This window comes from Opisthocomus hoazin, chromosome 1, assembly GCF_030867145.1.
Source record: "Opisthocomus hoazin isolate bOpiHoa1 chromosome 1, bOpiHoa1.hap1, whole genome shotgun sequence".
NCBI classification, from domain to species: domain Eukaryota; kingdom Metazoa; phylum Chordata; class Aves; order Opisthocomiformes; family Opisthocomidae; genus Opisthocomus; species Opisthocomus hoazin.
In genome coordinates this window covers 126,966,554-126,980,508 of record NC_134414.1, presented here as the reverse complement: position 1 = coordinate 126,980,508, position 13,955 = coordinate 126,966,554, and the positions used below count along the sequence as shown (strand labels likewise).

At 40.9% G+C, this 13,955-nt stretch overlaps 1 protein-coding gene across 1 annotated transcript; it reads left to right on the top strand.

Annotated features, from left to right (window-relative positions):
• The first annotated feature begins 3,301 nt into the window (after nt 1–3,301).
• C1H3orf52 (chromosome 1 C3orf52 homolog) lies at nt 3,302–11,965 on the top strand. The gene is made up of 6 exons (XM_009941244.2): nt 3,302–3,469; nt 7,558–7,681; nt 8,246–8,379; nt 9,264–9,334; nt 10,636–10,835; nt 11,814–11,965. Coding segments are annotated over exons 1-6 (699 nt in total). The 3' UTR covers nt 11,816–11,965.
• The last annotated feature ends 1,990 nt before the right edge of the window (nt 11,966–13,955 follow it).

Sequence of the window (13,955 nt, the reverse complement as noted above, 5' to 3'; positions counted from 1 at the left end):
GCATATACTCAGCTCATATATATAACCTTAGTGATGTTACAGGATTCTACACATGAATAATTATTTCATGTTTCTCAAAAATGCAAGAACTACGATCAGTATAGTGTACAAAGCTGAGATTAATTCACCAGTTCTCTACTTATGCTGCCATTGCACAACTGTTCCTTTCTGGGCTGTAACTTTTGGGCTGTCTCCTGTGTTTCCCCAAAAACATCAGATATAAAACTCACAAATATCAGGATGCAAGACATTTTCATTAAAGGACTGGAAGAACAGCACTGAGGTTCTTTGGGGTGATGTTTCAATAAGAGGAAAGAAATACTCAGTTTTAATTATTCAGACAAAAGGAAACTTTGGTGCTTTCTTATATTCTTTTTATAAATTGAACGTAGTTGTAAGGTCTGATGTTTGCCACATGTTACAAGTATATTTCCTCAGCTTTGGCTCTGGCATGCTTTGTGAAATTTAGCATGCATCTGATTGGTTTGTACTGCTTTTCCTGATGTCCTTGGTCTGCAGCAAGCAGAGTTTCAGGGTCAGGATTTTTGATTTGTACCTCTTCCAGGGCTGTGCCCATGGGACATTGAAAGGGATAAAATGAAAATGGATTTATGTAGCTGGATACATCCTTGCAGTCAAAGAAATTAGAAGAGGAAATGACAGCTGCATTACTTTAACCTTTGCAGTAAATCTAGCTTTGATATTTATAATCGCCTGATGAGCTGATCAGCCCAAATGTAGCTGATTTAAGGTTTCCAAAGATGTTATGGGCCTTAAGAATGCTGGTATTCAGTTTAATAAAACATCTATCTAGACAGTCTTCAGACGATCTAGATGGTCTTTCTAGAGGCTCTTAAAATTGTGCTCACTATTTGAAAGTGTTTAGCTTTCCCCTTTAATGTATAAGAAAAAAAAAGTGAAGCTAGCAATTTGAATGCCAGTCATTGTGATTCACACAGCATGCTTTTATTCTGCAGTACATAAATACATGATCCTTGTTTAGCTTTAGACCCACCTTGGCAGCCTGTGAGTAAAACAGGAATGAGCTAGCACTGTAACCCGCATGCAGTGAGATTCCTGCATCTAACATTGATACGGCTTTCCTTCCCTTTCTCACGTCAGTGTTGGGCATTTCCAGCCCCCCATGATGCTTGTGTCAAACTTATCACATAAGCCTGTATTCAAAGCCTATATTTTAGGGGGTTTAGTATCTTTAAAGTCTAGTCAGTTATTCACGCCCTCCTTTTTAATAAACTCATGCTAAAAATGCTGTTGACTATGTTATATTCATTTGATTGTGCCTCTGAAACTCTAATCCCCAGGTGGAAGCAGAACTACATTTGTACCTCGGAGTTTCCTCTTTGTAAAGCTGAGCCTAACTTGCCCATTTTACTAAAGCATGTATTTGAGGGCACAAGTTTCTTTTCCTTATACTGAAACCAGAGATGTCTTCACTACAGAAGAAAACAGTTTTCCTGCTGTTCTGTATTAAATAAAAGCCTAGGCCAATAAATTAAAATCAGTTCTTAACTTCCCATTTTCTTTAAGAGTTTCTCAGTTCCATATGTCAGAAGGGTCAGTTAGTTCACATGCAAGAAAGGAACCAAGTGTGGAGGTTGGATTACTCAGATGAAAGAAATGCAAGACTTTGTAAGAAACTCCTTCCCAGATGTAAATAAAAGGACTTTGGCTTTTGCACGGTGAGATGCATAATGATTAACTTGTTTGACTTAGAAAAACTGTTTTGCTTTCAGGCAATGCAGTAGGAAGGTAAGGTCTTTTACTGTGAGTGGAAACGAAATAAACGAAGGTCATCTCCAGCAGGAGTACTGAGAACCAGCAGGTAGAGGCCTTTTCTGGTGAAAATGTCCCAGGTACAATCTTGTGGAACAAGACACATGTTTTGATCTTGATGACTGCTCAATTTCATCCTCCGTCCTCTGGAGTTTTGACTCTCCAGAACAAAAAGGTGGGCTATGCCATTTGTACTTTTTTCTTACTTGCTGAAAGAAACCAAGCCGTGTGCTCAGCTTGATGAAGTGCCTTTGCCTGGATGGCTGTGACATGACGTCAGGAATCTGAGCCCCTGGGAATGCTCCAGGCATCAGTAGCCAGATGAGTTGCACAATGAGAAAATCTGCGGAGAGGAAAAGCATGCTCAGCATTTGGCAGGAAAAAGAAGGAGCAGCACTGTGAGTGGATGCTCAGCCAGTGAGCAAGGGAGTTGGAGAAAGAGGCTTTGTTTTCCTGTTAACCCACTGTCCTCTCTCTGCTGGGACAAAAGATTGAGCAAGAGTGCAGTTGCCGGCTGTCTGCCCCCAACCCTTTTTGATCCAGAAGGGAGACACATGCTCTGTGGGGAAGAAGCAGAAACATGAGGATGGAGTCAGAACAGAAGTGAGAGGAGGTAGGATGAAGGATACTGGAGGGGTGTGGGTAGGAATCAGCCCCTGGCTGCAATAAGTTTTTACGAGTGACTCTAAGTAGCATGGGAGAGTTCATGTGGGAAGCTGGTATCAACCAGATCTCAACTCACATCGGGAGTTGCTTCATAAAAGCATGCTCTGTAGAGCACGGGTTGAAGTTGAAGGCGATCTTCCTCTTCAGATTTGTCCTTTTGTTTTTTACATGGAAGTGGGTTCTCAAGTTTAGGTTGGATAGTATGTGAATAGACATAAATGGTTCTTTAACACCAGACATGATTTTAGGCTGCATAACAACTAGAGAGCGGACAATTCATGGCACAAAAGTTAGTAGTGTTCTTTATAGGTTATACAGGAGACTGAAGTTAGAAGAGTTGATGGACATTACCAGTTCCCTTCACAGCCTAACCACACCACAAGCTATGCGATCCCTCACTCCATTTGAGCTGTTCAGAACCACATCTGTTTGCTTAGCTGCGCAGCGCGGTTACTGCAATGGTATTTTACTGTTTCGGCTGACAGCAGCAGGGACTGCAGCTCGGTTCCTTTCAAAATTGCCTCAGCAAATGACAACGTTGCTGAAGGTTTAGTCACCTGCTTGTCAAGGGCAGGTACAGGAAGGTAGACAAACTGGAAAGCCTGGTATTGCATAGCTGAGAGTGGCAATTCTGACGACAAGGCAAATCGACACTTCCTCCGCCTCCCGTTTCCCTGTAGCTAGTGCAGACGAGAGGTTATTTGTTCTCCCATGGAATTCCCCTTATTTATCAGCGTTTTGAGATCACTCCTGTGAAAACTGTCCCAACTCTGCATGTTACCATCTCCAGCCTCATACCAGGACTGCTACTGACCATAACCACAGCTGAAACCAGCAGGAAATGAGTTGCCTCCACGCTTGCTTCAGAGACAGAGATCCTCGTGCAGAGACAGAAGCTATGAAAAGGCAAAGCTCTGGTCAGGAGCATGAGATTATTGAATTACAAGAAGACAATGTGGAGGAAACTGAAGCTGATCATGCCAAGCCTCTAAATGCTCAGACAAGAAAGGTAGGAATTTCACTTGCTCATTTGATGCTTGGTGTTGGGTATAATACCACACAGCAAGAGAAATGACACTTGGCAGGAACATCTTGGGGGGGGGGGGTTAATTTGTTGTTTGAGGGAGAAGGAGAGGTCATTCACTTGAAAGTAAAGGCTGAAAATCTATTAAACATGTTTCTTTTCTTCTCCTCAATTAAGTATTCTAGTATTGGAGTGGGATTTTAAGTTTTTTTATTTTTTGTGTTTGGCTGTTTGTGAACTTCAACTTAGGAAACAAAGTTGTAATTGGTACTCTGAGTTTTGCTTTCCCTTTTCATGTGCTCTCAGTGACATTGGGTTCAAAATCAGAAAGGAGAGATGTTGAAACCCAGATTAAAAACAGGCTTTGTTTCAGAATAAATTAATCAGAAAACAGTGCTGCCAAAACAAGAATAGGACGTCCTGCAACAGACTGTGCTATAGTCTCTTTCTTTTTGTCTTTGAGTAATTTGTGGTTGCTAACAACTACGAATTTGTATGAACAGAGTGCCCCAAAGCTTCAGTTAAGACCAGCGTGTGAGTCCCGAGGGAGGCAGATCCCAGCATTTAGCTTAAAGCTATGGAACAGTCTAACGCTGGCAGAGGAGTAGTATGTGCTCACAGGTGACTGTTGTACAATGATTTTCATTACTTACTCAGGAGCAGAGGGAGTACCTGTGGCAAAGCTAAGAAGTTTCCCACCTTTCCATAGCAACGGCCAAGCCCTTTCGAGAGCTCAGCTGTTAGTCGCCCCACTCCTCCCTTCCCCCTCCTGGCTGAGCGCCAGTGACTGACTGCTTCCCTGCATAAGCCCCACTAATCATCATTCCACCAGCAGATTCATTCCACCAAATGGGCAAAAAACCCATTTACTCTGCTGTGTCGGGGGTCAGTTACTTCTCCTCTGGTCTGGTAAGCTGGAACAGCTTGCTGCAGAGTCAGACAAATTCTAGGGAGGTGCAAAGAGGAACAGGGGAGGGTGGAGTAGAGGCGGGGGTGAGCTAGACCCGCTCGGCTATCTGGAGAAACTTTACCCTTAAGTTTCTGTTTAGCTTTCCGCTTCCCAGAGCTGAGTTTTGATCTGGGCTCTGTTTCTGCTGGTTTTGGCAGTTGGTTTCCTATCTTATAGGGACTGCTGGAAAAATATCATGCTCTTCTTCCTGCTTGTGTGGCAGGTTAATCAGAAAACTGCCCTGCCCACTGGGGAGAGATTGTGTCCACTGCTGCGCTCTCCCAGCAGTCTCGTGATGTATATGGGCAATGCCCAGAGGGCGTTGGTCCAGCTGGCGGGGGGTAGTCGGGGAGCTGAATGTTTGCTTGAGGTCAAGCCAGTTCACTATCCATGATGAAGAATTACACTTTTGTGATGGTCTGAGTATGTGGCTCAATCGAAACTTGGGTTTGGAAATGTCTGCCTCAACTGATAGAGAATCATAGAATAGTTTGGGTTGGAAGGGACCTTTGAAGATTATTTCGTCCAGCCCCCCCCCCCTCCAGTGAACAGGGACATCTTTGACTAGATCAGGTTGTTCAGAGCCCCGCCCAACCTGACCTCAAAGATTTCCAGAGATGGGGCATCTACCACCTCTCCAGGCAACCCATTCCAGTGTTTCACCACCCTCATTGGAAAAAATGTCTTCCTTATATCTAGTCTACCCTCTTTTAGTTTAAAATCATTACCCCTTGTCCTATTTCAACAGGCCTTGCTAAAAAGTCTGTCCCTATCTTTCCTATACATCCCCTTTAAGTTCCCAAAGGCCACAAAAAGGTCTCCCTAGAGCCTTCTCTTCTCCAGGCTGAACAACCCCAACTCTCAGCCTTTCCTCAGAGGAGAGGTGTTTCAGCCCTCAGGTCATTTTTGTAGCCTTCCTCTGGACCTGCTCCAACAGCTCCATGTCTTTCTTGTGCTGGGGGCTCCAGAGCTGGATGCGGGACTCCAGGTGGGGTCTCACCAGAGCAGAGCAGAGGGGCAGAATCACTTCCCTCGACCTGCTGGCCACGTTTCTTCTGATGCAGCCCAGGATGTGGTTAGCGTTCCGAGATGTGAGTGCACGTTGGTGGCTCATGTCCAGCTTCTTGTCCACCGGTACCCCCAAGTCCTTCTCGGCAGGGCTGCTCTCAATCCATTCATCCCCCAGCCTGTATTGATAGTGGGGGTTGTCCCCACCCATGTGTAGGACCTTGCACTTGGCCGTGTTGAACCTCATGAGGTTCACAAGGGCCCACTTCTCCAGCTTTTCTAGGTCGCTCTGGATGCCATCCTGTCCCTCAGGTGTGTTGACTGCACCACTCAGCTTGGTGTCATTTGCAATCTTAATGAGGGTGCACTTGATGTCACTGTCGGTGTCATTGATGAAAATATTAAACAGCACTGGTCCCAATACAGACCCCCTGAGGGACACCACTTGTCACTGATCTCCATCTGGACATCGAGCCGTTGACCACTACCCTTTGGCTGCAACCTTCCAACCAATTCCTCATCCACCAAACAGTCCACCTATCAGATCCATATCTCCCCAGTTTAAAGAGAAGGACTATGTATGGGACCGTGTCAAATGCCTAATTATTACATAGATAGGTATTACTAAGTCTGATATGTCTAAATATATATTGCTATGTCTGATTTCATAGTTGTAGTCTAGGAAGCAGTTACTGGCCTTTTTTTTCTCAGATACAAAACAATATGATAGTGTCAAGTATTAAACTGAAGCTTCGTTCTTCTAATAAGTTTTAAAAAGAAAACAAAAAATACATATGTAAACATGATTGCACCGGAAAGCGTGCTGCAGGCAAAACCATATTCAGCCTTTGCCCTTCGCTCTCCACCAAAGCAAAGTTCTGCATGCAGGGTTGTCTGCAGAGAGCTCTTTTGTTTTCTCTGCTGCACTCCTGGAGAAATGACTCTTGTAAGATCTTTCTGTAGGTATCTGTTTTCTCTCCCTGTTCATCTGCCACTCCCAGAGAAGCTTTAAGCCAGCTGGTGAATGTCAGTCAAATGCAGTGAAAGGCTTTCTATTACGCTGCACTGTTAGAAAGTTCAAAATGTAAAGGAAGGTAACCCTGGTTAATGCCTCCAGCCACCAGGTAGCTCGTGCCAACCTGCATGTGTGTAGCCCAGACAACCTGCAGCATGTGCTTTTTCTCACCTGGTACTGATGTCAAAAAGGACATGGAGGGTACAGCTGGGCTTGTGGTGGATGGGGAGAAGAAGGAGGAGGAATTAAAAAGACAGCATGGTCTATTTTCTTGTGAATTCATACCCTTCCTTCAGTCTTCTGGCTGTGGAACAAAATATTTTTTATTTGTTTTACTAGATCAGCTACGCTTTATTTTTGTTTTAATATTAGTACTGCTGGGGTAACTAATAAAGCACTAACTTCTGCCATAGTCTTAAATCTTGCTAAAAATTAAATGAAAGGCATGTACTGTCCTTTCTCTCCTATATAAACATGTACATATTCACAATTTCTTTGAAGAGTTTTCTTGTGATCTCATAGGTGAGATTTGTAAAAAAGTTTCTGTTAAATATACTCAATAACTTGAAGTTTCCAATCTTCTGAAGAAAAAGGGAATCAGCTGTAAAAGTCTTAATTATTTTACAGTGTTCTTTAATGCACTAGTACCTAATGAATAGCAGTCTAATTATTTGGGTGCTGGCACCCAGGAGCTATGCAGACTGATACCATCAACATCTCACAGGTGAATAATTTTGGAAACTGCTCCACAGATACCTTTTTTGTTGGAAGAGATGGCAAACATTAAAAGGACAGCTTGTAGAATACGTGAATCAAATCTATGCAGTTTAAAAAAAAATTTGGAAGCCATGAAAGCACCTTTGTAGCACCTTAGCTTTATGGACATTTCAGGAAGCGTTGGAAATTCTGCACAAATGGGGAATGATATGTCTCTTTCAAGTGATAGACTGCGTGTGAAGCTGGTGTAGGTGTGTTGCTTACCAGTGAGACTCTCCCATCTATGTGGGGTTTTCTGCTTCTGAATGTTACAGTAGAGACATGCTTAAATATTTTTTCCCACCTCATTTCATTGATCAATGTGCCCCTTCCTTTTGTAACTAGGAGACTGATCATTGGAAATCATGCAGGAATACAGTTTGCTGGAAGTGTAAACTATGGATGGTTATAACTACAATTTTTCTAGTATTCTTCCTGGTCATTCTCATCAGCCTAGTTCTTTATTCTAGTAAGTATCTCATTCTCGGTTCATCCTCTAATAAAAATGTACAACATGTACAATCTAATATAACACTAATTGAAAAGTAGCATCCTTTAAACTCCTTCTGCAAACTGGTGGAGGAACTGGGATGCTGACTGCAGAGGGTGGTGTGGTGAGTAGTCGACGTGCATGCTTTTATTTTAGCAGGCAGCAAGTGACTCGTATCCTGATCAGATGGCAATTCCCGTTTGTAGCTGAGTGAGAAAATGTTATGAGCACCGCGTTGGGAATGAGGATGGAAATGATGCTTGTAACATTGCAACAAGTGCAATGGGTCATTTACATCCCCTTGTGTGGTGTCAGTGCCTGTCTGGCTCCCAAAGCTGCTGACCTTTGCTAATGAGGGTGGGTGATTGACTTCCATGTGCTGTCACTTTTCCGCAGATGACTTGCACGTTCTTTCTGTCACTCCCTGTCATTACCTGGGAAATTTTTGAGAAAGCCACACTGAAGAAAGCCAAGAGGGTTCTTTTCAATACTTCTCCTAACTGAAACTTTTTCCTTCCTTTTCTGTCTCCTTTTCACTAATAGATGTTTACACAGATGAGGATGACTATTGGGATCCTGATGCACTACTAAACAGTGGAAAATATCGCAATTTTTCAGGAACGTTGGAGTTAATGTGTGGTCTCCCACACCTTTTCTCTGAAGACATCACTAAGAGGGTATATGTTGATGTGGTTCTTGGCAAAGCTGATTATGCTTGTAACACAGATTCAGTGTTTTCCTATTTTAAGAAACTTCTGTTTCTCTGTGTAACAACTCAGTCATCTGTAAGTCCACAAAAAATTTCTAGTTGTACTTTTTCTAGTACAATTTTAAGTCCTGATCTGGAAAAAAGTATTGTCTGCTGCTAAGCACACAAGGAGTTTGCATTGACATATTAAAAAAAAAAAAAAAAAGTCAGAATCTTTTCCCAAATTTGAGTAATGGTTGGGACAGAATCTTCACCTTTTTCGTAGAATCATTGAATAAATTAAGTTATGAGGGGCCTGTGAAGATCATCTGAACCCATTACTGGCAAAAAATCCTCTGTTGTGGTTTCTTGTAAGCACACAATGACAGCCTGGGTTTATAGCTGCCATTTCCATTGAGCCATCACAGCTCTAACTTACAGCTGAAATAAGGTCAGCAAGCGTGGCGGTGAGGACTTAGACTTGCTGTGGAAAGAGGCTTTCAGTTGAGAGACCCTTCTGTCTACGAAGATAGTAGAAAAGCTTTTTGGTACTAATAAAAAACCAAGCCAAACAGCATAAATTGCACATGGCAACAAAAGCACGTGCTTTTAGTTCACCCTGAATGCTTCTATTGTGTTAAGGTAATATAGTAATCACTCAAACACACAGATTAACTTGTCTGTCAAGCTTAAAGGGATTGTGTACCTTTTCCAGGGCAGACATTTGCTGATATTTGGCCTTCGGCCTCTCTGTTTATCGCTGTTAAACCACCTTGTAAGAATGGTTCGCTGTACTTGCTTTTATGGGGAAAAGAGAGAATGAATGGAAGAAATACATTTTTTTTTCTTTTTCTTTTCTTTTTCTTCTCCAAGTTAACAGATGTCTACAGTTCATCTCCAGCTCTAGGACGCTATTTTAGGTCGGCTCAGGTGGTTTATTTCAGGTAAGCTATTTCTGTCACCGAAACTATCTGAAAATTCCAGGCTTTTGATGAAACATGCATGTGCCTACACTTATGCACAACACTTAAATCTGAAAAATAGGTTGTCTGAAGAAAGTTACATATATAGGTAGTGAAAACTGGTCGAAACATCCTCTGAAGTTAATGGCAAGTGCTGCTAATACTATATAATAACAGTAACACTTTGCTGCTGTTAAGCATCCTCTCTATTGTCTTTGGTTCCAAGTGCAGCCCTTAATAAGCATATTCCAGGATATTTATTAGGAGGCAAATTGGCTGCTGGGATGACTTCAGACTGACATGGCTTCAGTAGCCTTAAATACATGAAATGGCTTTCATGGGGAGAGGAGAACTGTTTTATTCCCAAAAGAGCTAAAGACAACAGGGACACATAAATTGTGAGATCCAAACCAGTAATATTGCATTGCTCATTTGTTTAGACCACTTTTCCCTCTCACTTTATTTTGGACAACAGGAGCAAATCTCAAAGCAACAGCATGTTGGGGAGACTGATGGAACAGGAGTTCCATCGTGCTCCCTTGGGCATGCTGGCTCTGTTCAATGAGTAAGCCATAGCTCCTTAGCCTTTCTGGTAACAATTATGTTTTAGACCATCAAGTACAAAACTATAGCCCTGCATGCATATTGACTAGTTGATGTTTCACTCTCTCTCTGCCTCTTTGTGTGTGTGTGTGTGTCTCTCTCTGCCTTTTTGTCTCTCTCTCTGTGTCTCCTTTTCTCCCATCCACCTATTATTCTGATGTTTTAAATTCTATGAGTACAAAAATGTAACTGTTGAATTGTAGTCAGTGGGTTGGATAGACAACAAGCAACGAAATCTCAAGAGATGGACTTCTATTCTGTGATGTGCATAATCCACTCCAGAGATGAGTTAGGAGCACAGCTGGGTGGCCCCAGGTACTGTTAGCAGGAGAGCAAATCTTTCTGCAGGTTCTTAGCTAACCTGTGCATGAGATGTCACAGCACCTCTTATCGTTAAGCACCTGTAAAGCATGAGTGCTGAAAACCTCACCCCATTAGGACACATGTCCAATTGCCCTTTGTGCATTTGAAAACATATTTCAGGTTGGCGTCAGATATGTGCCCAGTCTCTCTCAATGTCAAGAGCTGCTCTGAGAAGTAGAGCTTGTTTAAATAGTAAACTCATTCAAAATAAATTTAAGAAAAATCCACACCAACATTGATATGTAAAGTCAGTCATCTTAAAAAATAAAAGATCCAGGGGGTATTTGAAGGTATTCATATTTGACTTTGTTTTTCAGTAATGAAAACTCCACTGTATTTTATCAGCTAGAATTTTCTGTACCTCCATCAACAGAAGGGTTTATGGAAAATACAATGAACCCAGATTTTATAAGGAATGTTCTACGTCAAAATATTTATGATGAAGATGATACTTCTGATCCTGGGACATCTGAATGCAACAGGTTAAAGCTTGACCCGACTTCTCTCACATTAACATGTAAGTGCTGTACATTAGAGACACAGTTTCTTTACAAAGAGCAGAAGTATTTACTTGAGAGGAGGGAAATCTTTCTGGAAAGAGATTGAGATTTGTTGGTAAATATATTTTGCACAACAGTATTAAGAAAATTGTAAAATATTCAATTTTCAAGAAAAACTTGCTATGCTAAGCTTATAACCTAGGACTCACTGTTTGGTCCTCTGATAAGAAAGGGAGCAGTGATGAGACAGGTTGGCTACAGACTCCAACAAATCTTTTCAGATCTCTTCTTGTATTTTATGTGTACAAAGAAAATCTCCTCATAATTGGGAGCCAAATAACTACAAAGTGTTTCTCCTTATTGTATACTCATATTTGCTTACAAAATAAATTTTAAATCAAGTAAAACAGGAGAAGTAATTTGGGAGGTAACTTCGGATTTTTTCACAGTCAAAGATAAACAAGCATCCACATTTTTGTCTTTTCAGAGTGTTTTTTGAAAATTTATTATGCACAGAGACACCTTTTAAAAGAGCCAAATGTTCATTCTCCCAGGTTTTCTGGGTAGTGGTTCCAATGATTACCAATGACTAGACAGCGATTCCAATGCATTTAGATATGCCTTGACTGAAATGTCAGTATAAAAATCCTATGAGCTTTACAATTTTACTGCAAACAATGCATAGAGCTGCTTCCCCCCAACTCTCAAATTACTGAACGACACCTACATGCTTTCAGAATAATTCTAGGCTAACACATTACCATACATTGTATATAAGTAAGATTTGCGGTTAACTCGTATTGATTTTCCTTGGTACTCTTATCAAGGGACAAGAAAGCAAGAAGTCACGAGTTCCAATTCTCAGTATCATTTTGTTCCTTATGTACTGACAGGATTCATAGAAAATGCAGTGTAAAAGGAACAGGAAAGAATATGCAGGAATATCTAACAAAAGTTTCACTTTAATGTTAATAATGTACTGTTTTAACTTTCAGAGAAAAGATGGAAAGAATCCTCGTCTTCCACACCTCCTAGAAGAGAAGGGCTTCTCCTGTCTATTAGCAACCCCAGGGCAGGGAGCAATTCACTAGGTAGAAACACTTCTAAAGGTGTTGTCAGGTATATACTGTCTGTGATGCAATATTGAAAATGGAAAATACGGTATATTTATAACAGTGTTGTACTCCTATAACACCACTACCTCCTTCTTTATTGTTGTCCTGATATCTCAATAATCCATTTCACTCTTGTGAAAGGCATGTATCTTGTCTGATGCGTGCTTTGTTGACTTTGAAACCTCCACTTTGTCTTGCCGTACAATTAAATCTGGATTCCTTGCATGAGCTTTAAAAGATGTCTTGCACATGGCTCCTTTCTTCTTCTCTTGGCTTATCCAAATTTATCTGTACAGCTTCATCCTTAATGCTCACTTCCACCCATGCTCAATTCTGTTACTCTTTTCCCTGCTAACTCCATATGTCATGTTTCTCTGCTGTTCTTTCTCTGTAAAACAATCTGAGAACCTAAATATCCTCTCTATTTTCTTTACATGCAAGACCTTTGCACTAGCTTCTTAAGTGAGCTTCAACTCTCGTCATTCCCTTGTTCATTCTACCGTCTTCCTGCATAAGGTGGTACCTGCTCTATTTTTCTCTTCTGCAAAGTGAAATAGAAATGAAGGAAGAAACATGTCTTGTTCACTAATGCATCTGAATGCCACAGGAATCTTTCAAGGGTGAAATTAGCTGTGTGCTTTAATAGTTCGTTACTGGCACCAGTGAATGGACAGCTATTTGACCTGCGTTTGTGATGAAGAGATCAGATGAGGTGGACCAGTGCCAAGAGGAAGGTGCTGAAGCAGACCCTGTAGGCCAGTGTGGCATGACAGTTATAGCCAGTAACTGGTTATAACACAAAAATTAAAAATTAAGCATTAACTTTACGTGGAATGGAATGGATGTACTACCACGTTAGTGAAGTATAGCTTCTTGTCACTTGTTTATAGCCAGTACAAATGTTACTACTTTTGGATAGACAAATTTATTTTAAGAAACCTTTTGTATTGTGAGAAATATCTTATAGGACATTGTGTTTCCATTTTTTATTTAAAGAATAATCTGACAATTTGATTGTGCATTAAATTATTTATTTTTCTCTTAAAATGGTTGTTTTCATTCTTTAGCAGCTCCAGTCTTCCAGCTGTTTGAGCTGGAAAATAACAATCTGAATTCTAAATGCCTAGAGCTGTATGAAATATCTGTCTGACAGAGCCATGCACTTAAACCCACACTTGTTATTGCTTGGGTTTTAACTGAGCTTTGGAAACCGCCTGGACCAAATCAGTAGTTCATGTGGTTCTCACATTTGTGGCTAATTCTGACCCCATCTTGATTTGTAAGATGTAACGTTGGCTATAAGAACAATAATTTCTCTTGATGCAATATTCTCTGCAGCGTACAACTAGAAGAGATACTCCCGATTCTTACAGCAGGGAAGAGTAAAATTCATGGTTTGTATGGTTTGTTCCAAAAGCAGCAGGCTATGAAAATGCCAGCAGCAAAGAAATTATTTGCCTTTGAGATGCTGCTTAATCTTACCACTCTGAAACAACTGAACCTGCCCTTGAACACGTCTTTATCTTGATTCTGTTTCTAAAGACTGAAAAATTATATAATGATTATGATTCTTTATGGAGATACCATTACATGCATTAAGAGTGGACAGAAAAAAGGAGCAGCCAAGCTTTCATTTTTTTTCCAGCCATCCTCCTCTACATCAGTACCTTTACCCCAACAATTCACAGGAAAGAAGGAGATGTAGTAAGATGTTGTGATATTGAACAGAACTTTACAGTTTACCTCGAGTCAAGCTCTGAACTTGAAGGAAATGTCAAAAAATGACAAAATGTAGTTTCTGGTTTTATATCTTTGAGGCAAATTGATCATGTAAAAGGAAATAACCAAGTGTATAAATTATGACCTCATCCTTTAGGGACAGAGCAGTGTGAAAACACATGATTTCATCAAATTAGATATTCTGTGTGAATGCTTAGTGTTATTTTTTTTATAGAAGGAGTGTGAGTAATACTTTAATGACCGAGGCAACTGAATCACTCTTAAAATGGAAGAGGTAAGATA

Excerpts from the sequence above, each read along its gene's own strand:
- C1H3orf52 (XM_009941244.2), top strand. The coding sequence starts at position 3,302 with ATGAGTTGCCTCCACGCTTGCTTCAGAGACAGAGATCCTCGTGCAGAG. Across the intron at positions 7,682-8,245 it reads CAGCCTAGTTCTTTATTCTA|ATGTTTACACAGATGAGGAT; the intron begins GTAAGTATCTCA and ends TTTCACTAATAG. Across the intron at positions 8,380-9,263 it reads CTGAAGACATCACTAAGAGG|TTAACAGATGTCTACAGTTC; the intron begins GTATATGTTGAT and ends TTCTTCTCCAAG.